A 21,033-nucleotide genomic window follows, 5' to 3' on the forward strand; every position below is an offset into this window, starting at 1 on the left:
ATCTATCCATCCATCCATCCATCCATCCATCCATCTATCCATCCATCCATCCATCCATCCATCCATCTATCCATCCATCCATCCATCCATCCATCCATCTATCCATCCATCCATCCATCCATCCATCCATCTATCCATCCATCCATCCATCCATCCATCCATCTATCCATCCATCCATCCATCCATCCATCCATCTATCCATCCATCCATCCATCCATCCATCCATCCATCCATCCATCCATCTTGATGTTTATGTTGACGGTGTATCAGAATAATCTTTTACTTTTGTCTCACCTCCATGCATGGCATCCAGACGTATCTTGATGTGGTCGTCTCCTGACAGCAGCTCCTTCAGGGCCGCAAAGTCGAAGATGTTCCTCAACAAGTTAGCGTACGATTCCACAGAGTCCACAATCTCCACTGAACACAACCACCGGCAAAATGTTAGACAGATATTCTGACATTTTCTTTCACTGATATAATTATAATTTTTTTTTAAGTTCACCTGTGAAAGGTTTGAACTTGTTCTCGAGATCGAACGTCTGTTTTCCCAGGGTTGTCAGATCGGCCAGAAGTCCAGGACAGATGGCGAACTCTTCGATGGTTTTGCTGATTTGAAAGATCTTGGCTGTGATGACCTCATTGGATGGTCCTAATTTTTGAAAAAAAAAAAAAAAAAACACAAACAAACATTTTTTTAAAATGTAATATTCAAATGTTATATAACCTGACACTAAATATTGGTTCGATTTTTCGGGAGTGCCCGCTCTCTGGGTGTTGCACCTCGGCAACACGTGTGTCTTTCACAGCCTCTCTTGTGAGAGTGTTTAGCTCGTGTCTGTTGCTCTTAAACGCATTGGCGTCTTCGGTTACAATACCTCCGTTTGCAGTGTCAAACTTAATGCCAAAGTCTCCCTCCGGTCCACCGGGGTTATGGCTGGCAGTGAGAACGATGCCGCCGATGGCTTTGTATTTCCTGATCACGCAGGACACGGCCGGCGTGGACATTATCCCATGGTGTCCGATGATCACGCGGCCCACCTGAGGAAATGTCACACAAGTCATTAGAGCATGTATTTATATCCAGGTTATTATTTACATGTATATTTGAGTATATTTGGAAGGATGCGGGGAAGTGTTTGGTGTGGGTCGTGCCATGAAAAAATAAAAAAAGCATCCAATGCATGCGAATGTATTTTAAATCCCACGATGTATGCCCTATACATTACACAAGTAGTAGAAAGTACCAGAAGCTCAAAGCTGCTGTAATCCAAACCCAGGAAGCGCAGCTGGTGTTGGGCAGAATGTTAAAAACAAACAGGTCTCGTGTTTCTATTTGCAGACAGGAGACTGGCTAAAAGGAGATGCGTTCAGGGCTACATATACATAGTTGCCCTGGCCTTATATTTGTACAGTAAGTAATGCCATCATTTAAGAGCCTCACAATGCTACTGGCTCTAGGAAGCTTTAGTAAATGTCAAGATTCCAAAGTGTCAACATGGGTTCAGTCAGTGGTTGCCAACTTTTTTTTTTTTTGGCTTGTGACACCATTTTGACAGCAGAAATTTCTGGCGACCTTAGAGACTATTTTTTAAAAAATATTTTCTGTATATTGAGCACAGATTTGAACGAATTCTCCCTTAAACAATAACCATGTTAGGAAAAACTGTTCTGTACAGTCACATATACACATATATGTGCATACACACAACACAGTCTATTGTATACATAAACGTTTCTATTCCTATAGTTGTATGATATATATTCATAGTACATATATTTCTTATATATTTTAATACATATATTTACCTTCATTTAAATATGTAAATTTATTATTTTAACAGATTAAAAAAAAAATCAAAATACGACATACTGCATGCGACCCCATTTGAATTTCAGACCACCCCATATGGGACTGTGACCCTAAGGTTGAAAAACACTGGGTTGAGGTATGTGTTCTTGCCATTGTTTACTCCCATGGTCCAACATGTGTATATTGGAGACCGGGGTAATGTGTCCATAAATTACCTACACATATATATATTATACATATACATATATACATATACATATTATACATATACATATACATATACATATACATATACATATATATATACATATACACATATATATGTGTATATATATATATATTTATATACATATAAAACTGTCAAATTATATCCATCTATCTATCTATCTATCCACCCATGCGCAGACTCAGCAGCACGAACACACAAACAAAAACACAGCAAAGTCAAGTCACGCCACACACATGGTGTCACTGACCCCGTTGGCAGCTGCCATCTGCACAATGACCCCAATCGCTATTCGGTTAAAGTAGCGTCCGTCTCCACCAACCACGACTGTAGAACCCTGACGGTCGCGCAGGTCAATGGAAGAGAAGATACTCTGGACGAAGTTATGCAAGTAGTGTCTCCTGGACTGAAACACCGAGACCCTTTTCCTCAGACCGTTGGTACCCGGTCTCTGGTCAGGGTACGGGGCCGTCGGCACGGTCAACACTTGCAGAGCGCAGTTTTCCATTGTTGTAGAAACCAAGAAGCAATTCTAAACAGTTGTGGCGCAAAGAGCCGTCCAGTTGTTCGGAGGGGAAATCCCCCGTCAGTAATCATCGAAGAATAGAGCACGGACGGGCAGAACAGGAGGGCAAAAGCCGGACTCCTCCTATTATTTCACCAGAAGCACGGGGTAACAGCGGGACTTCTGCAGCTCAAAATAACATTTTAAACTAATGTGTGTCCGCACAGGCCGTAACTGAAGACGCCCCTCCTTCACACATGTGCCGGGGGATCACTGTCTGGCAAAAGGCCTGCAACTCACAGAGTTGGCTTGAGTCTGGATCAAGTGAAAGATTCTTAAGTGTGCCTTACAGAGAGGACCTGAGGGTGCAGCTGCGATCGCGACATTGACAGAAAGAATTTAATCTGTCGTCGCAGTAAATCTCGACACTGTTTTCGAAAGAGAGTTTTGACTGTTGAACAGAGGGGGGCCTATTAAAAGGGCATACAGAAATAGATGTTGTTTACTATTGTTCAGTTTTATATAGCTACATGGGGTAGAACTCTACCCCCCTCTAGTGGTTATACAGGGAAACACACTTTCCATAACTCAGGGGTGTCCGCATTTGCTTTGCGATCTACATATTGGGCAACCCTGCGTTAACTTAGAAGAAATTTTTTTTTCCAATAACAACATGTTGTTTGTGATTGTTTTTCAAAAAAAAATTTTTTTTTCCAATAACAACATGTCAAAAAAAAAATTCTTTGAAAAAATTTTTTTTGAAGAAATTTGAAAAGTTTTCTTGAAAATTTTTAGATGAAGGGGTCGTGAGAGTGAAGGGGTCGTGACAGTGAAGGGGTCGTGACGGTGAAGTCTCCTCAGACAGACATGTTGACACTGTTCATGGGCTGGTGAGAACTGGACTCTGAGATGAAGTGGATCATGGTGAGGACCAGGGTCAGGGTGGGATTTGTAGGTGAAGAGGATTAGGTCTGAGACAAAGATAAGTACGTGATGATTTTATTGTTATCACATGTATGTATTTATATAGTTCCATCCTCCCATTACGAAAACTCGATAATGCAATGCCGGGTTTTGTCAAATGATGCGTGACCTGAAAATAGTTTTGGGGGGAAAACCGGCTGTATGTGAAAGTGAAAGACACTAGATGGCAGCATTGCAGCTCATTTTATTTTTATGCAGAATGCTGGTGTCAGCATCTCAATATAGTGGTTTGTACGGATAAATAAATAAATATTAACAGGCCCTTAATAGTATTTCAATTATTCAATTATTATAATTAAAAAAATAAGGGGGCGGGGCATTGAAGAAAAATAATTGAGAAACTCTGTTTTAACCCATCATTATGTGATGGGTTAAAGCTCAAAGAAGGTTATCATAATGGATGTCCGATAGTTTTGGCCGACCAACTTTTAGAGTGGTTTATACAGATAAATAAATAAATATTACCAGGCGCTCGAAAGTATTTCAATTCTGTCCTCTAGGGGGCAGAAAATAATTGAGGAACTATGTTTTAACACATCGTGTTTGGACAATGTCGGCATATCGGGTAATTAATAAAATGAAATAAATACAATCTGGACGGATTTTTTCTTTTCCTAGAACCTAAAAATATGTGGACGGCAAAATGAAACTACATACAGAGGACACAGTTTCATTTTGTCTCCAAGATTGTCTGACACCCATTCACGCTGGCTGCATCAAAAAAAAGCAAAAGAAGACGGAGAAGCAGGAGTAGGGAAAAAGGGAGGTCCGGGGTGGACCGAGATCTGCGTTAGCCTAAAGGAGTAGGACACTTTCTGGGGGGACTTCCACTGAACTCCTCTCCTTCGCTCGGAACGTCCCTTCGGTCTCACGTGGAAATACCGACCGTTTGGGTTCGTGTCTCCGCAGACGTTGAACCACCATCCACCTGCAGAAGGAAAGAAAGAACGTGTCTGACGGGTATCTTTCCCCCCCGAACATAGCCGTTCGAAACATGTCCTCTACCTGTCTGTTGGTGGGCACAGTTAGAGTCTCTGTGACCGTCCTTGTCCCTGTCTCTGGTGGAGAACGTCACACCTGCGTGGTTACCCATGAGATCCGGCAAATCTCCAGACAAATACTTGAGGTGAATGGTGTAGTTGCTCTCCGGGCCCTCCAGGTAGAATCGGTATTTGACGAAATGCCTGCTGTGTTTCCAGTCCTCCAGCTGGATGTCCAGGACCGTGTTGCCCTGGGCAGCCAGAGTGTGAATTTTCCCAAGGCCCAGCCAAAACTCTCCTGGTTTAAAATGCAGAGGATTTACATGGTTTTCAATCCAAATGAGGATAGTCACAAATATTGTTTATTCCTCTGTGTTTATCAGGTTAAGAAACTCTGCTGCATGGACTTTACTAAATTGTTTTTTAAACTCCCCGGGCCACAAAAAATGACTTGGCGGGCCAAATTTGGCCCCCCGGGCCTTAAGTTTGACACATGAGGTATAGACTATAATACAGAGTTTTTTCCTCACCCTGTAAATCTCCAAACCCATGTTCGTACTTCTCCCATGTCTGATCAAAATTCACGGACCCATTTATTCTTCTCTGGATGACCGTAGCACCGTAATCTGGAAGAAAAAAAAAAAAAAAAAAAAAAAAAAACAAAAACACAAAGACAAGCTAGATTACACAGGGACCTAAAAATAAATTTAAACCCCCACTCCTAAAAATTACTTCAAGTAAATTATCTTTTGAGTTAAATGACATCAATCTGTGTCCCAAAAAGAACAACCAACAAACGTTTCTTAGCTCCGGTTTAGATGGTTATGTCGGTGGACAGAGTGGGACAGTCACAGAGAGACATGTGGTGTGTGGAGACATTGAGAATGGGTTGACCCACCCTGCCCCCTCTGGAGGTCCAAAAAAGAAAGATAAAAAGGGGGAGGAGGGAAGTGGGGGGTGGGAGGACGAGGGCTTTTTACAGGAAAAAAAAAATACAGTGACCAGGAGCACAGAGCGTAACGGAGCAAAGATCACTGGCTGTGGAAGAGAAAGAGAAAAGTGTGGAGAGAAAGGTCAAAAAGTCCCCTGCACTCTGTGTCTGGGAAACCCACAGCTTATTAATCATGTTATAACAGCAAAAATTGCATTGCACTGCTACTGCTCCGCAGTAACGCCCCCTGCTGGCCGATCGTATAGTTCTTTACTCACCAGTTTCCGCGTCTCTGAACAAGTGGGAGACGGAGGAAAACGGAGTGAGAGTTGGCGGTTCGTTGTTGAAGGGTTCAGACATCCCTTCGATGGTCTCCTGAGCCAAGGTGTTGACTGACAGCTAGAAAAATGACAACAACTGATTAGTCATCAACACAAGTACACAAAGATAAATTAGCATTAATGTTTTTTTTTTCTAACAAGCTGTTGGACTGAGGAAGATTCTCGCCGAGACGGAAATTCATTGACAGATACCAGTTGAGTAACACGCAATTAGCGCACATCCAAGAAAGACTTTCGGGCTTCCTTCCCGGTTGTTGAGAACAGACAGACGACACCACCCTTGTTTACTGGCAGACTTTCCTGAGTTGATCCCGTCGATGCCGTCGTCTCACAGTCGCTCAGTCTACACCCAAACCACACACATTGTTCTCCCGAAGCCTCCGTCCTCTGCCGTTAAAAAAACCCTGCGCCGACCGTTAACTGTCAGCAAGAACAGTGGTTTTTTCCCCACCAGAGGGTGCTAGAGCGGCCTCAGAATGTTGTAGGGACAATACGAAACAATAAAGCTAGTGTGTAGCTAGCCAGTGCACAAATGGACATGTTTGTTGATAACTTTTTTTATGCTAAAGAAATGAGTGAATAGTGAATGAAGGAGTTTACAAAGGGGTTCATCGGGCCGTAAGCTAACGCTGTTTGGAGGGCGCTAACGTGGAAAAGTTCGGGAACCCTTGATCTAGAACACTGAAGTGATGATTTTATTTTATTTTACTTGAATGAATTAAATCATTTTCACAATTAATCATGATTATTTGTTGGAAAGGAAGACCAAATAACAGGAGGTAGCATGTGTTTTACATCCGTTATTGCGTGCGATTAATCGAATTGGTGCGATTATTAATTATTAAAAAATGCCAAGAAAAATTTGTGAAAATATACTTCACAAAATTTTGTGAGTTTTGAGTTGGTGGGAGTTTTGTTGAATTTATGTCAGTACTGTGCATATATATTTATTTATTTTTATTTTTTTTTCTTACAAAAAAAAAACTATTCTAACCCTAAAGAAAAGAAAGAAAGTAAGTGACGACCTACCTTCTCCTCTAAATAAGAAAGTGACGACCTACCTTCTCCTCTAAATTCTTGATCTTCGTCTTCTGGAAGTTGATCTGGTCACTTTGATCCCTCACGGCCTTCAGCAGTTCAGTGATGCTCCTCTCTTGACTGTGAATCACAGCCTGGAACACAATAGAAACAGATTAAAAAAAAAAAAAAGCTATCAACGGATCGTCAATTTAAAAATATTACAATGAATTCAGTTGCTTCAGTTGCCTGCGTTTCTCGGAATGCCTTTCCAGGAACGGCTGTAACAAAAACAATTTCCTAATAAAGTATTTTCCGATTCCGATGACGTCACGCGTAGCTTTCGTCACCGGGTCGCTCACCTTGAGGTCGTTGATCTCTGCCACTTGCTCGCTGGTCACCAAACCCTGCGACAGACTACTCAGCCTCATCTCCAGGACGTCCACTTTGCTCTCCAACTGACTTCTTTCCTGCAGGATGTTCTCCACCTTGGAGTTGATCTGAGCGGACATGCCTTTGATCTCCTCGCTGTTGGCCTTCAGCACCACCGTGGTCTTTTTCAGCTCCTCCCCTTCCTCCTTGATCTCGCTGGTCAGCACTGAGAGCTGGTAGAAGGAGCGATCGAAGATGTTCAGCTTCTGGAAGATGTCATTGATCTGTCCCTTCGTCCTCTGCACAAACTCCCGCAGGCTGTGGCCCAGCTGGAGGAGGCCGTTGGCCAGGAGACGCACGTCGTCCAGGGCAGCGAAGCGGGACCGGGTTTCAGCTGGAGCCTGGTGCTGCGGGACAGAGGTCTCCTCCTGGCCGTAGAAGGCGGTCACGCCAGCAACAGACAGGACGAATATTACGGAAACGAGTGTCACTTTCATGTTGTTGTTGTTTTGACGCTCCACGATTGGCTGAGCTCGTCCTCCTCTGAAGACGGACGCAGAGCCAGCAGGGGGAAAAGCTGGGTTTTATAAGGACACTGTTTGTTACCGGGTTATTGATTAACTTGATCTGATCAATACCTGCATGTAGGTAGTTGATTTGTCATCCTGATTGGACGGTTGAAATTCAATTCCCCGTTGGTTAACGGTTATTTTTGAATAATAGGTAGATTGCGTGATTTGTTTTCACTTTGATCCCAGGAAAGGATTTCGAGCTAGCTGAGAACCTTGGTGCTTTATGGCAAATCTGCCAGTTCATCTTAAACCTTCTTTTTTTTATTCATTTTTTTTTATTTCGGTCACTGTTTCATTTGAAACTCAGTTGGCCACCAAACATCTGGTTTCCCCTGACGATCACTGCACCTTCTTTTTCGCCACGTTCGGGTGGCAACACCTGATGAAAGGCCAAAAGCGATCAATATAAAACTGAGTTTTCCTCGCATAATTATTGCATAACAGAAGAAGTCTCGTAATCACACAAATATTGTATGAATGTTCCAAAAAATGTGTTTTTTCCACCTTTCTACGACCCAGAACGTTTGTTTTCCTTGACCTTTAGTTGCCGGGGAGCAGAGAGGTGACCCAGATTACACTGAGGCTCAACGGACAATATGACTTTTGAGATTCAATATTACGTAACGTCGCTGTTTCGAGCAATGTAAATTAGTGTTATGGTAACTTGAATGCAAAAAAAGTTGTCGGGAAAAAAAGAGCGATGTCCTTAAAAGTCCCTGACAACCCGAATTCCCTCCCGCCCCCTCCTCTGTTAAACGTTAACTTTACTCATCGTAGAACTTTGTGCGCCCTCGTGTGTACACAGTAAACACAGGACCTGAGTAATACAGTGTCCAGTAAAATGACCAGAGGATTTCAGAATGCAAATATAAAGACTGGTGTTTTCCAACCTTGGGGTCGCAAGCCTGTATGGGGTCCCCGGATATTCGAGTGGGGTCTGCGGAAATTTCTAGTAAATTAATAATACACATCCATCCATTTTTCTATATATATATAATTATCTCCAGCAGTTTTTGTTTCCGACACACACACATATAGGGGAATGGTAGAAATACCACGCCGTTGCAAGTTAGCAAGTATCTGCCGCGCATTAAAAATGCAGCTCTTGACATGACCTGACACGAGATTCCCTTTTCACCTCTTCGACCTTTGATTAAACCACTTCAAAAAAAAAAAGGGGGGAATTCAGAGCAGACGGAACCCTTCATTAAAAGCCGGTTTGGCAGCGCGGGAGTGATTTTTCTATCCGCTTCTTCGGTACGTCCAACACCGAGCCGCGGTCGTGACATGACCTCGCGTAAGACCCTGGCTGTAGTAAATGCGCCTTGGGTCGTTTTCAGTCGGCCGAGTCAGCTACTGCACGGCCTGGAACTCCCCTCACCACAAGCCACAGTTACATAATGAGCGTCGGACGGGGGAGAGAAGACGTTAGACTGTGACAAAAAATCTCAGTGGAGTGAATTACCAAGCAGCGTTTCATGCATTGTTGCCTCGGCGTGAAACTGCATCACCGAGGCATTTGTAAAAAAAAAAAAAAAAATGTATTGAAAGTACATTTTACAAAGATGCTACGCCGGTGGAAAAGCCCTGTAGGAATTTTTCCACAAATAGTATTTTGCTTAAAAATAATACCCCAGAAGCTGGAATATCTCCTGGAATTCGCTGCGTTAAACCCAAACGTCTATTTCTACGGATTATTAATTAAACAGTCTTTTTTTTTTTTTTTTAGCTTTAGCCATTTGTCCCTGAGAACAACATCAATCTATACGTTTCCCCCTAACGTTGTGCTTGTTGGCCAGTCGTTGAGCAGTGTTTGTGGTCAGTCCATCAGCAGTTGTTTGGTCCAATAAAGACAGTGTGTGTTTTTTTTGTTTTTTTTTTTCTTTCCCTTCCTCGCTATTTTTCTACGGAGCCAAACCACAATCCCTCTCAGAGTCAGTTGTCTGCTCGGGTAATGGAAAATGTATTTCTTTATACATAAGACGTAAGTCTTTTTCCATCTTTTGCGAAGCCCGATCGGGTGCTTTTCGGCCTCTCAGAGTGCGTTTTTTTTTTCCTCCACGTTTTAAAAACATCCCGAAATGCATTTCGCGTGGTTTGTTTTGCAGTTGGACACTCGGAAGAGATGTTTTGGTTGAAGACTGAAGACTGAGTATCAGTGAGGATTCGTGCGTCTCTTCTGCATCTTTTTAGGGCAGGGGTGTCAAACATAGGGCCCGCGGGCCAAAACCGGCCCGCTAGTGGGTTCAATTCGGCCCGCTTGATGTAATTTTGAATTTTATGTCCGTATTTGGAGGTTGACCTTAGCGGGCCGTATTTTGAGGTTGACATGAGGTTAGCCCGCGACCCGATAACGGATAAGCGGATGAAAATGGATGTCCTGGATGGACATGAGGTTCAAAACCTGAGATGGATCATAGCCATACAAAGAATCTAAGACAAATGAAAAGTAAAACCTAAAGGAAGGGACTGCTGTGCTTCAGTGGATTATCAAGGTTAAAGTCCACATAACTGCGGGGTAGGGTTACACCTCTGTCACACGGAGGACCGCTAGTACTGCACAGTCACTTTTTTTTTTTTTCAAAACCTGAGATGGATGGGTAGCTGCCACCCACTGAGGTGACCCCGTAGCATGTGCACCATATGTCGACAGGCTGTCACCGGGTTTTTTCCGAAGAGAGTGACGAAGGCCCGCATCGAAGCCCACCTCTCAACTCCCGTTGCTGTCAGGAGAACTGGGTGTGGTCCCTTATGTTTAACCCCCACAGTTGTCCATCTGCTGGGACAGTTGATATGGCAGACATGTAAGCAACCCCCCCCCCCGACACCCCCCTCTCTCCCTGCACGCACTTTTTTACACACAAGCACGACCAGTGTCAGTTATGGCAGGGGCCGCTCAGTGGCATTTAGCAGCAGCCGCAGCATACCACTCTCCCTGACAGCACCTCCTCGTCCTCTCTGGAGACAGACTAGGCTGAGCCCGAGCTCAGATCAGACTGTGGTGAACCCTCTGGAAAGTACACTCAGACCTCAGTGTGACAAAGTGGAGGAAAACAGGAGCAAGCACATCACGGGGTGAGTTCTGATTTAGCATTTATTTCGTTCCCGCTTTCTTGAAAACAGCGGAAAATGTAAAAACCCCTGACAGCACTTTTTTTTTACGTATTAAAGGCGTGATCTAGGCTAGGCTAAGTTCAGATCATACATTTGTTTTTGTTTTTTTTTAAACTTTGAAAGTTTAAGATGAAATGTTTGTTAAATGCTACTGGAATAAATGACAACAACAAACACACACCCACCTACGCACAGAAGCACACAAATTAGCAACTTTCTATTTTAACCTTGCTATGTTGACATACCATTGCGTTCCTCCTTGCATGAAGCCGCCGGCAACTGGCAGCTGTTGGATCCTTAGAACTCGGCTCTGCGTTTCTCTCAATGAGGTCTGAGCGCCTCATTGCATTTTTGACCCCACTTTCGCTAGAACAGGAGCGGGACATAAAGAAAAGAAGAAAAAAAAAAAACGAATTATAAAAAGTTTTTAAAAAAAAATTAGATTTACATGAAGATCATTTAGAAATAAGTTAATTGCGAGTACGACAGAAAAGACAGGAGAGAAGGAGAAACCAGAAAAGGGAAATGAGTTTTTCTCCAAACAGTTGGCTTGGTTTCTAAATCAACTCTGAGCAGAAGAGAGGGTTCAGAGGTATGTGCTGGAAAAACCACAGTGTGAGCAGCCAAAAATGTTGAGGAGAGAAAGAGGTTTTTCCGGGAAAAGAACATTAAGACATTAAAAGCAACGTTCGAACATGTAGTGTACGGAATTGACAAACGGGAGAAAGGTAGGCGTTTGCATAAAACAGTATCAACAACGTAACCTGGATAGCTTTAACGCTTTAGAGTTTAATGCTAATAGGTGTAAAACTCCGACAGAGTTGCTATACCGAAAGAAGTCTTTCATTAGCATTGTTCGGCCTTCGGGTTTGGAGAGTTCCCAAAGCGCCAAAGCGCCACTCCGATATCAACATTTTCTAGATATCCTATAAGCCAACATTGTCAAAACACTTCATTTCCGATTCGGATATCAACCGATACGAATACATGCAGCCATTTTCCCTCCAAAACTGCGGTAAATGTATCTGGACACCACAAGCAATCCAGCATATTTGGAGAAACCTTATTGGGTTTTCATTATGGGAGGAAAAAAACTGATAACGATTCTTACAGATATTACATCATCACGCCGACGATGACATCAGCCAAGAGTAATAATTAAAGATGTACATCGTCTCCGTCCTAAAGAAAGGAGACGAAGCCGAAGAGTGATAAAATCACTGTACAATGTACATCGTCTCTGTCCAAAAGAAAGGAGACGAAGCCGAAGAGTGAGGTAAGGATGCCAGGATTTTCAAAGAATTACAAGTTCCTACGTAACGAGATCTAGATGTTCAATAATGGCCGCCGGAGAGCGTTTCAATGAAAAAAAAAACCAACAACAAACAAACAATATCTTTCCCACGGTACCAATTTGGTGGTGTCTGTTTGCTGCATAGCTGAGATTGTTTGGGTCTGTGGCTCAGTGACTGTGGCGTCTGAAGAACAGCGGTCAGGAGGTGGTGTGAGGATGAGGGGAGAGACACTGAAAGTGACTACTGGACCGTTGAGTACAATCTCATCTCCACCGGCGTTGATTTGCAAGAAAAACCTTGTACTGCAATAAAGATTAAAGGCAACGGTCCAGGAAGAAGTGACAGTCAGTAAAAGTAAAGCAACGGAGACGTAGCGGGAGACAAAGTGAGAGGAGGAAAGTAGTGAGTCAGAACAATGACTGCCTGTATTTATGTCTGTAGGAGTATATTTTGTCCTGCTGGCCGTCGCTGCCGGGCTTAACCAGCATCGGCTATTTTCGGCTCCGGTCCTGGATGGTAGGGCTGTAATCAAAGGAACATGAGGCCTGCAGCGTTAAATAATAGCTGCATGATGCATGGAAGAAATGAAGCAGTGACAGTGTGAGAAAAACAAAGAGAGAGAGAAGTGCAGCACACATGTGAGTTTCACTGTGCGCTGCTATTTTAAAGTAGATTTTTTTTTTTTTAATTTAATAGCATTGAAAATTTATTTTCTTCTGCCCATTTGTGGAATATTCCCAAAAGTGATTGTATCTATTTTTTTTTTTTATAGATGATGACCAGATGATGTGACGGCAAATGTTACGAGAACCGAAAGAGTGCACAATGGAAGAGCAAAATGGTAAGGAAATAACAGAAACAGAAAAGAAGAGGGAAAAGACTGACTGAGAGCTTTTCTAAATTTAAAAAAAAAAATTAAAAAAATTTTTTTTTTTACTGTCTTAAACCACAGTGTCACACATTTCCCAGCCTTTACTACATCTTGATTTACATTTAGCACACAACTTTTATCCAAAGCAACCGAAGAAACTACAACATTCGGAAGCTAAAAATGACGGAATCAAAAAAAAAAAAAAAAATTCTCGTTTTCTCGTTTTCTAACTTTCCAGGAACTACTTCATTTCATAAACCCAAGAAGACCGGATTTAAAGGGAAGCCGCCTTACTCGGTAGAAACTCCGTACGGCTTCCAAATAGACTTGGACTTCTTGAAATATGTAGATGACATAGAGAAGGGCAACACCATCAAAAGAGTCCCAGTCCAGCGCCGGAGCAAAGGCCCCAGGGCAAGCACTCTTCCCCGGCACCTCAACACCTCCGGAAATGGCTATCGCTCAACCCTCTGGGGGTCGACCGGAGCTCTTGGCCCGAGGTCCCGACCGACGGACGTCCATCATCCTCCGAGCCACAGCTCATCGGTGTGCGATCGCCGATTGCAGCTATCTCCCACCGGGCTCAAATCCTTGTCGGAGATGGAGGCTAGAATCAAAGAGTTCGATGAGCAGCCCCTGGGTGAGCACATCAGACCTCACCTCCTCCGAGCTTCCAGTCTCCCTCTCACGGTACTGCTGAGGCAAACGTCGGAGTCCACAGATGACGCCGCCGCCAGTCTCAGGAGTTCCAGGGATCACCTGGATGGAAGGAACACGTCCTGCGAAAGCATTTTCGATTCGGCGGGTAGTCCCCAACCGAGGGAATGTTCCAGAATGCCAAGATGTCTGTCCGAGGCCCTTGAACATGTCAAGGAGCTGGAGCTGGAGGTCAGGGTCATCCCAGAGCTCAGGGCTCAGATCCGTTTCCTCCAAGAGGAAAGAGAAAGACTTTGTCAAGGCCTTAGTCCACAAGTCTATTCTCCAAAAATGAACGGAACCGCCGACCATGGCGCTTTTTCCTGCTATAGCATTACGGACGTCAAGCGGCCCCGGCATGAAAGTCACATCACGTTTCCTAAAAGTCACAAGGCCGGTCACGATGACGTCCGTTCCTCACAAGAGTGGAGGGCCAGTACAGATCTGGACGAGCTGCTGACGGTCACATCCCTGCAGGCTAAAGTAGCCGTCCTAGAGCAGAAGCTCCACGAAACTGGGCTGGAGCTCCAGAGAGCCTTAGGTCTGCTAAAGGAGCAGCAAGAAGAGGGTAAGAGAAAAGACGAAAGAATCGAGAACCTCGTCAGGAATCCCGCGGTGTGGGTACGGGCGGAAAGGGTGATGGTGGACCAGGATGGAGACGAGACCGCGGTGAGAACGTTGGAGTGTAACGATAAAGTGGTTTCCTCCAAAGGCTTAGACACCATTTTTGAGTCTAAGACACCGCCGGTGTCAGATCGATCCGGACAGACTTCAGATGCGGACACAGCGGTGGTTGTCCGCCACATAAAAAAGATCAAGAGGCTCCTGGAGCAGCAGTGGGAGTGCTTGCGTGCCAACAGCAAGTCAGGAAAGGAAAGTCAACTCCTAACACAACAAGACTCCAAAGTCGGCTACCTGCAGCGGGAGATGATGGCGCTGGTTGACGTCCTGGAATCCTACTACACTCAGAACAGAAGAAATGATAAAGAAATGATCGCTCCGAAAGGTACAGATTTACACATCGACAGAATGGGCGAAAAATGTCCTGAAAATGGTTTTTCAGACACATTCTCTTTCCCCCGTCTCCCCTGCAGCCCTCAAGTCCATCCTGAAGACGGACATGCTTATGGAGACGTCCAAAAGCCAACACTCCGTGGACGTTAACGAAGGGTTAGTAAGAATCTGAGTCTAAGTGTTGTGTTTATGGTTACTTCATGTTTTCGTTTGTGAATTATTACTGATGCTCATGTAGCAATATATTGATACAACATATGTATTTACTATTTTGGAGGACCCATATATTTGATGATGTAAAAACAAAATTAAATTGGTATGAGATAAGAGACGAGAGATGAGATCAAATTGATGCAATTTCTTCCCAAAAATACCTTCAAATTACAGTAGTCCCTCGCTATTCCGCGGTTCATCTTTCGCGGATTCGCGACTTTGCGGGTTTTTGAAACTGTATATGTAAAATATACTGTATCCCGGATTTGGATCTGCAAGTGATGTCACGGGAATGGGACGACGATACGGTTCGATCGGTCCAATTTTGCAACAAAATCGACGACGTCGTCACTGCCTACTAGCTACTCTTCGACCGCCAACTGCCGATCACGATGTTCGGCAGCCTCGCCAAAAAGAGCCAGTTCCTGCTACTATTACGGCTACACCTTCGGAAACTGTGGAAGGAGGTGCCCCAAGAAATGGCGCCACCTTCTGGAGAGACGTAATATCAATCATCGGCGGATGACAGTTCCTCCTGTGAACCCACCGTGAATGTCCGCCTTTAATGAACATTTATACGCTTTCGGTGCAGCTAGCCTCGGCATTTATGCAAGTACCGTGCAGTTTCGAAATGAGTCTTAAATTAATTTAAAAAATAATTGCATAATTCAGCTCTGACAACCATGTGACACCTAATTTCCTTTCCAATCTTCATAAAGACACGTCGCAAGCGGCGTCGGAGAGGAAAGTGTGAGCGACAGTTCCGCTCAGACGTACGCTGCCCAGGTGGACACGGAGAAAAACCGAAGAGAGCCAGAGAGCCAGATGAGCCCAGACGCCCAGATGACACCAGGAAAATCCGGCTCGGCGCAGACAGACGGGAGCGAGGCGTCAGCGGAGGCTGACGTTTCGCAGAAAATGGCCAAAACCAAAACAAAGCCTGCAGGAGAGCAGACGGAGAGGTTCACCTCCTCCGAAACAACAACAGGAGGGTAAGAGGAGCAGAACTAATTGTCAGGGCGTCAGGAGGTCTACTTGGCCCAGCTCTTTTTCCCTTTTCTACTTGTTACTTTAATCCCTGGTTAGTTCGCTGCTGCAGCTGTGAAGTCAGATGTGCAGTTTTTACTTTGTTAATCAAGTTCACGTGCTTCCTGTGTTACAGGGAAGGTGTGAGTGCAGACTTTATGGCTGCCTGTCACTTCCTCAACGACCACATGGAAAACATGGACAATCCCAACGATGACATGGTACGTTGGACAATACTTCGAAAATACTCAATGAAGCCGAAAAATCCAAAAATAAAGTTCATTCATCTGGTCAGACGATGCTGTCGCAGCTTCCCTGATCTCCGATCTTTCAGAATCCCAAAGTACTCGTAGTAGTGATTTTGTCGAGTGTCAATTGTTGACGTTTTTTTTTTTCATTTCTGTAATTACTTAATCCAAATTCTGTCCCATCTGTGCCGACAGAGAAAGGCCCTGGTGGTGCTGTTCCAGCACTGGTTCAGTGCGGCAGCGGAGGAGGCCTCAGTTCCCAGCAAGGTGTCTGTGTATCTGAGGGAGGTGAAGAAAGCCACCCCATCACTGCTGGCCTTCCTCATCAACCTGGCCGACGACAACGGGAACACGGTGCTGCATTACAGCGTGTCTCACTGTAACTACGGCATTGTCGGTCAGCTCCTGGACACGGGTAACGCAGAGCTAAAAGCGCTTGACTTTGGTTTTTGGTAGTTTTACTACGGAACGAATCAAAAACGTTTTTGCGTTTTCTCTGCGACACACAGGCGTGAGCGATTTGAACCTCCAGAACAACGCCGGCTACACAGCAGTGATGCTGGCTTCACTGACTGCTCCCGACGGACCTGGAGGCATGGAGGTGGTACGGAAGATCATGGAATTGGGGAACATCAACGTTCGCTCCAGCCAGGTAACGGAAACGCAGAGACTTTTACTTTCGGATGAACGGTTCCAAAATACAAGTGAAACCAAAATTTTGGGCTCCACATTTGAACTCTAAATGTGTTCAAACTATTTAAAACTGCCTTGGAACACACCACCGGGGCAGCGGTGGCTTAGTGGTTTAATGAAGCGGACTTGGGTCTGGAAGGTTTGAGGTTCGAGTCCGCCAGTTGCTAAGTTACTACTGAGGTGCTCTGAGCATGGCACCGTCCTCACTTCATATACTGTAGTTGTATGCACCTGCACCAGAATAATTTTAATTTAGCGTCTTCACTAAATCATATGTAGGATTACAAACCTAATTAGGAATAAATTATACAGGAATTAACTGGAACAGATCTTTTGATCGCCTCCCTATCTCCTCCTCACAGACGGGCCAAACCGCTCTGCACTTGGCAGTGAGGCACGGTCGAGTCGTGATGGTTCGCCTGCTGCTGAGCTGCGGCGCTGACACCAACATTCAGGACAGTCAGGGAAACACAGTGCTGATGTTCGCAGCGGAGAGAGGTCACACCCACATCGCCAGGCTGCTGCTGGAGAGGAGCCAGTGTGATCTGACGCTCACCGATAAGGTAGATATTTGCTAGCAGACATTGGACAACGCTGTCTTTACACTGTAGACCAGGCATGGGCAAAATAAGGCCCGGGGGCCGGATGCGGGCCGATCAGCTTTTTTAATCCGGCCTGCCAAATCTTTCCAAATTATATATAATCCAGCCTGCCAAATCTTTCCAAATTATATAATAAAATTATATATTATATTATATATATATATACATATATTGCAATATACATTGCATTATACATTGCAATATACAAGACTCAGAACTTGCCCTGTGAGCCACAATAAAAGAGTTGTTTATTTGATGTACTCAATATATATAGGGCTTATTTTTCTGCAGTAAACGTATGTGTCTGTAATACGTGTGCAGAATCTAGTATTTTCCTGTCGTCTCTCTCCAGCGGGGTCAAACTGCCATTTCCATTGCTATGCGAGGCTCCCACACTGACACAGCCGCCCTCCTGCAGGCTCATGCTAAGGCTCGAACTCTGTAGACCAGCAAACCAGAAGAGAATCTGCAGATATCTTGTATCCTTGCGTGTATAATTTGACGGTTGTTAGTTTAAAGCGTCATGCCATGTGCTTGGATTGAGCTGCTTTTAAGTTTTGTTTTGTTCCTGATTGTATAACGTCATTAAAAGGACAACATCATCAGCTGGAGAAGCGAAAGCTCGGATCTTTGTTGTTGATGTTGTTCATAGTTTCTATGCAAAAAGTCAAGTCATAAAAACTAATGTTAATATTTATTGTTTGTTTTACATTTGCCCCATGTGGAGATGTATCTGTGTTTTAAATAAAATGTTTCCAATTACAACTGCATCTCTGTCAGAGAAAAATATGCTAACATTGTTGTCGCCCCAGCTCAGCCTTGCTGCCTTGACTTATTTGGTCAAATAACCGGAAAACACATAGGGAAATCAAAAGAACCCTTTCATTGCTGTATGTGGTGTAGATTATCAACTGTACTGAAAGTGCTGTTTTTCAATAAATATATATATATGATATTTCTTCTGCGTTCTCAATTATATCAAATATTCCCAACTGTGTGTGTTCTTTTTCCTATTAGGAAATTTTTACCTTAAACCTCACTGTAGCTTCTTTTTAAAATGATCCTTATGTTATATTTAAGTAACCTTAATGACTTATTATTTAATATAAAATGTCTGATATATCAATGACATATTTACCTTAATTTAACGTTGCAAAATCAAACAAACACAATTAAGTACTTTTGTTCAAATTCTAAACATGCACAAGCATGTATATGCTGACGACCATTCTCAATGTATTTAATTTAAAAAAAAAACTACTCACTTCACTCATTGAATGCTATAAAGACGACCATGCTTGCTGTAATACCACATCTATCCAGCAGGTAGCAGGGCTTCACCAATGTCTGTGATACATATAGCTGAAGTAACTGTTAACTAAAAAACTATTTGAAATTATTTTGTATTTAAATTTATTTTTGTAGATTTACAGCAATGAGCTTTTCTGTTACAGTCGTCAAAGCACGTACTTTCTACCAAAGAAAAAGTTCTAAGAGACTCAACTAAAAAAAAAAAAAATTAAAAAAGTGAATGTCAAGTGTAGGGGACGCGCTGATATTGGAACGTTTGTAGAACGGAAATAGGAATACGTTGTACGGACCTTATTTCCGGTTGTGCTTCTGGCGCCTGAGAAACGAATGTTAGTCGTTTGTGCTTTCAGCGGGCATTGAAATTAAAAAAAAGTGGGCACGGTGGCTACACCTGACTGATTGAAATGGTGGGTTTTTGAAAACAATTGTATGTTGTATTTTGTTTGAAATGGTAGTCGTTCGGTCGAGACCGTTAGTGCAATTTACGCTAGCATATGCGTCACGGCAGCTAACGTTAGCATTTGTCAGAGTTTAATATGATTCGTAGTTAGTTTTTCGTCCTAAATAATGAACATGGAGTTGTCGTGGTAATTAAGTACAAAATAAATTGTCCTTTGACGGTAGTTTGAGCTGGGCAGATAAAAAAAAAGAAATTAACGTGCAAATATTGCTTTTCTGTACAGAAACCCATCCTACTACAGGGCCACGAACGGTCCATCACTCTAATTAAGAACAACGGAGAAGGTGACCTTCAGTTTTCCGTCGCTAAAGACCCAGTAAGTGACACGAAAGATTAGAGACAGGAGTTAGTTTGACGTCAAGAATATGGAATGTCCACGTGGAGCTACAAATAAAAATTGTGTTACAAACATAAGACTATCTATAGTGTGTGTGATATGAAAATCATTCTGTAATCATGAAAAGGGGACTTGGGCCAGTAGAATTAATTTATTTTCATTGAGATTAAAAGGAAAGTAGTGCAACATGGATTTCCTCCTGAGGTTATTGGTGGCGCCAGTAATGGAGAGCAAACTAATAATTTGTGAAGTGAAGCCATGATTTATCTTCAACAATGTCTCTCCACACAGGTGGCCAACGTGTGGACCGACTCGGTACTTAAAACAGAGGCACGGGAGCTGTACAGTGCGTCGACTGTGACTGTATCCTTTGACGTTATTTAGCTATGTACGCTGCCATAGCTTCACCAGAGATGTCATAAGTTGATAACACTAATAATTAGCAATATGAATGTCCTAACATTTCCTGAGTAGCGTCAGAAAATATAACCAAAGTGCAATAATATTATGACATTAAAGGTGATGTTATCATGCAACAGCACCGTGTTGTGAAACCAATAAAAGCATAATAATTGTAATATTGTGATTAATTGTCTGACAGTTGTTGTACCAAGTAAATGTGTAATCATGACACCGTTGACCCTAGCCTACGCTGATGAATTGCTGCCACGATACATGCTACGTTCCCTAACTGGCTCTTCTCAGGGGACACCAAAAATGTCTTGACAGGATCAACTGTCGACTGTGAGACCAGAGGGTAAAAATAAACTGGATGTGATAAAAGTTTCTGAATCCCTCAGGAGTTCCAGCACCAAAACAACAATAAAAATGCACAAATAGGTAAAATACATTAAAATACACAGATGAGTAGCAGAACATTGTCATTGAATATGGGAAATCTGAACAGTGGATGTTAGTAGAAGTAGATGGATAGATTAGTGTTAGTAGAATTAGTAGGTAAATATTGTTGCCATGTGTGTTGTTGATTGCAATCTCAATAATATATATTATATTTTTGGTATACTATTGTTCTAAATTAAATTAATATGATGTGTATGTATAATAAAGTATACCACATACCTATGATATTTATAATATGCAGTGTAAATAGTTGAGTAGTGAAATAATGAAATTAAATAAACAGATAGCTATCTAGGTCGTTCCAGCAGGCACCTGTTTAAATGTATTTTGGATAATTTTCTGTCTGTTTTATATTTTGGTATTTAATTTGTGCTCTGTGCAACGTAAACTAGTTAATACTGTAACAGAAACAAGACTGCAGATAGTACACAGCTTCCCGAGTACTGCTAAAGAAACAGTTTGCACACAGTATTATAGAAATGAAATAATGAAGGAAATAATGACTTACAGACAGACAGTATCTGTTGTAGAGCTTGTGATAATGAGGAGCT

At 43.0% G+C, this 21,033-nt stretch overlaps 3 protein-coding genes and 1 long non-coding RNA gene across 7 annotated transcripts in view; 2 read left to right on the plus strand and 2 right to left on the minus strand.

Annotated features, from left to right (window-relative positions):
• LOC103398830 (phosphoglucomutase-1-like) overlaps positions 1 to 3,228 on the minus strand; it is a 6,059-nt gene extending 2,831 nt beyond the window's left edge. Inside the window, exons 1-4 of one of the 2 annotated variants that reach the window (XM_008337572.3) lie at positions 2,290 to 3,228; positions 879 to 1,041; positions 506 to 652; positions 295 to 420 (exon numbers count right to left, since the gene is read on the minus strand). In XM_008337572.3, coding sequence (XP_008335794.1) covers positions 295 to 420; positions 506 to 652; positions 879 to 1,041; positions 2,290 to 2,547 — 694 coding nt within the window. In that variant the 5' untranslated portion in view covers positions 2,548 to 3,228. Of the gene's footprint in view, positions 1 to 294; positions 421 to 505; positions 653 to 878; positions 1,577 to 1,922 lie in introns of both variants that reach the window. The other variant, XM_025053834.1, reaches the window with a different exon arrangement.
• Positions 3,229 to 3,579: 351 nt separating this feature from the next.
• Positions 3,580 to 7,731, minus strand: LOC103398836 (angiopoietin-related protein 3-like). The gene is made up of 7 exons (XM_025053829.1): positions 7,160 to 7,731; positions 6,842 to 6,952; positions 5,718 to 5,838; positions 5,530 to 5,546; positions 5,039 to 5,186; positions 4,534 to 4,806; positions 3,580 to 4,456 (listed from the first exon to the last, which is right to left on the minus strand). The coding sequence occupies exons 1-7, from the start codon at positions 7,664 to 7,666 to the stop codon at positions 4,245 to 4,247; spliced, it is 1,389 nt and encodes a 462-aa protein (XP_024909597.1). The 5' UTR covers positions 7,667 to 7,731; the 3' UTR covers positions 3,580 to 4,244.
• A 2,429-nt stretch (positions 7,732 to 10,160) lies between these two features.
• LOC103398831 (KN motif and ankyrin repeat domain-containing protein 4-like) lies at positions 10,161 to 18,468 on the plus strand. 3 transcript variants are annotated; one of them, XM_025053830.1, is made up of 11 exons: positions 10,161 to 10,816; positions 12,592 to 12,788; positions 12,923 to 12,991; positions 13,260 to 14,723; positions 14,812 to 14,887; positions 15,664 to 15,936; positions 16,107 to 16,191; positions 16,414 to 16,633; positions 16,728 to 16,870; positions 17,274 to 17,474; positions 17,866 to 18,468. In XM_025053830.1, the coding sequence occupies exons 3-11, from the start codon at positions 12,949 to 12,951 to the stop codon at positions 17,956 to 17,958; spliced, it is 2,598 nt and encodes an 865-aa protein (XP_024909598.1). In that variant the 5' UTR covers positions 10,161 to 10,816; positions 12,592 to 12,788; positions 12,923 to 12,948; the 3' UTR covers positions 17,959 to 18,468. The 3 variants fall into 3 exon arrangements, with proteins under 3 accessions (XP_024909598.1, XP_008335795.1, XP_016886420.1); XM_008337573.3 differs by lacking the exon at positions 12,592 to 12,788; XM_017030931.2 differs by lacking the exon at positions 10,161 to 10,816 and having other exon boundaries at positions 12,089 to 12,788.
• A 372-nt stretch (positions 18,469 to 18,840) lies between these two features.
• On the plus strand, positions 18,841 to 21,019 carry LOC103398832 (uncharacterized). Its single transcript, XR_523538.3, has 4 exons — positions 18,841 to 19,231; positions 19,508 to 19,600; positions 19,913 to 19,984; positions 20,327 to 21,019. It is a non-coding gene; the product is annotated as an uncharacterized LOC103398832 (long non-coding RNA).
• The last annotated feature ends 14 nt before the right edge of the window (positions 21,020 to 21,033 follow it).

This window comes from Cynoglossus semilaevis, unplaced genomic scaffold, assembly GCF_000523025.1.
Source record: "Cynoglossus semilaevis isolate Cse_v1.0 unplaced genomic scaffold, Cse_v1.0 scaffold436, whole genome shotgun sequence".
In the NCBI taxonomy this organism is placed as follows: Eukaryota; Metazoa; Chordata; class Actinopteri; order Pleuronectiformes; family Cynoglossidae; genus Cynoglossus; species Cynoglossus semilaevis.

What these genes read in the sequence shown, in the direction of transcription:
- LOC103398836 (XM_025053829.1), bottom strand. Translation starts at nt 7,666, where the DNA reads ATGAAAGTGACACTCGTTTCCGTAATATTCGTCCTGTCTGTTGCTGGC. An exon ending in CAGAGATCAACGACCTCAAG is followed by an intron (nt 6,953 to 7,159) that starts GTGAGCGACCCG and finishes ATTGTGTTCCAG; the next exon opens with GCTGTGATTCACAGTCAAGA. An exon ending in TCAAGAATTTAGAGGAGAAG is followed by an intron (nt 5,839 to 6,841) that starts GTAGGTCGTCAC and finishes TCATTTTTCTAG; the next exon opens with CTGTCAGTCAACACCTTGGC.
- LOC103398831 (XM_025053830.1), top strand. Translation starts at nt 12,949, where the DNA reads ATGTTACGAGAACCGAAAGAGTGCACAATGGAAGAGCAAAATG. An exon ending in CGGTCAGCTCCTGGACACGG is followed by an intron (nt 16,634 to 16,727) that starts GTAACGCAGAGC and finishes TGCGACACACAG; the next exon opens with GCGTGAGCGATTTGAACCTC. An exon ending in TCAACGTTCGCTCCAGCCAG is followed by an intron (nt 16,871 to 17,273) that starts GTAACGGAAACG and finishes TCCTCCTCACAG; the next exon opens with ACGGGCCAAACCGCTCTGCA.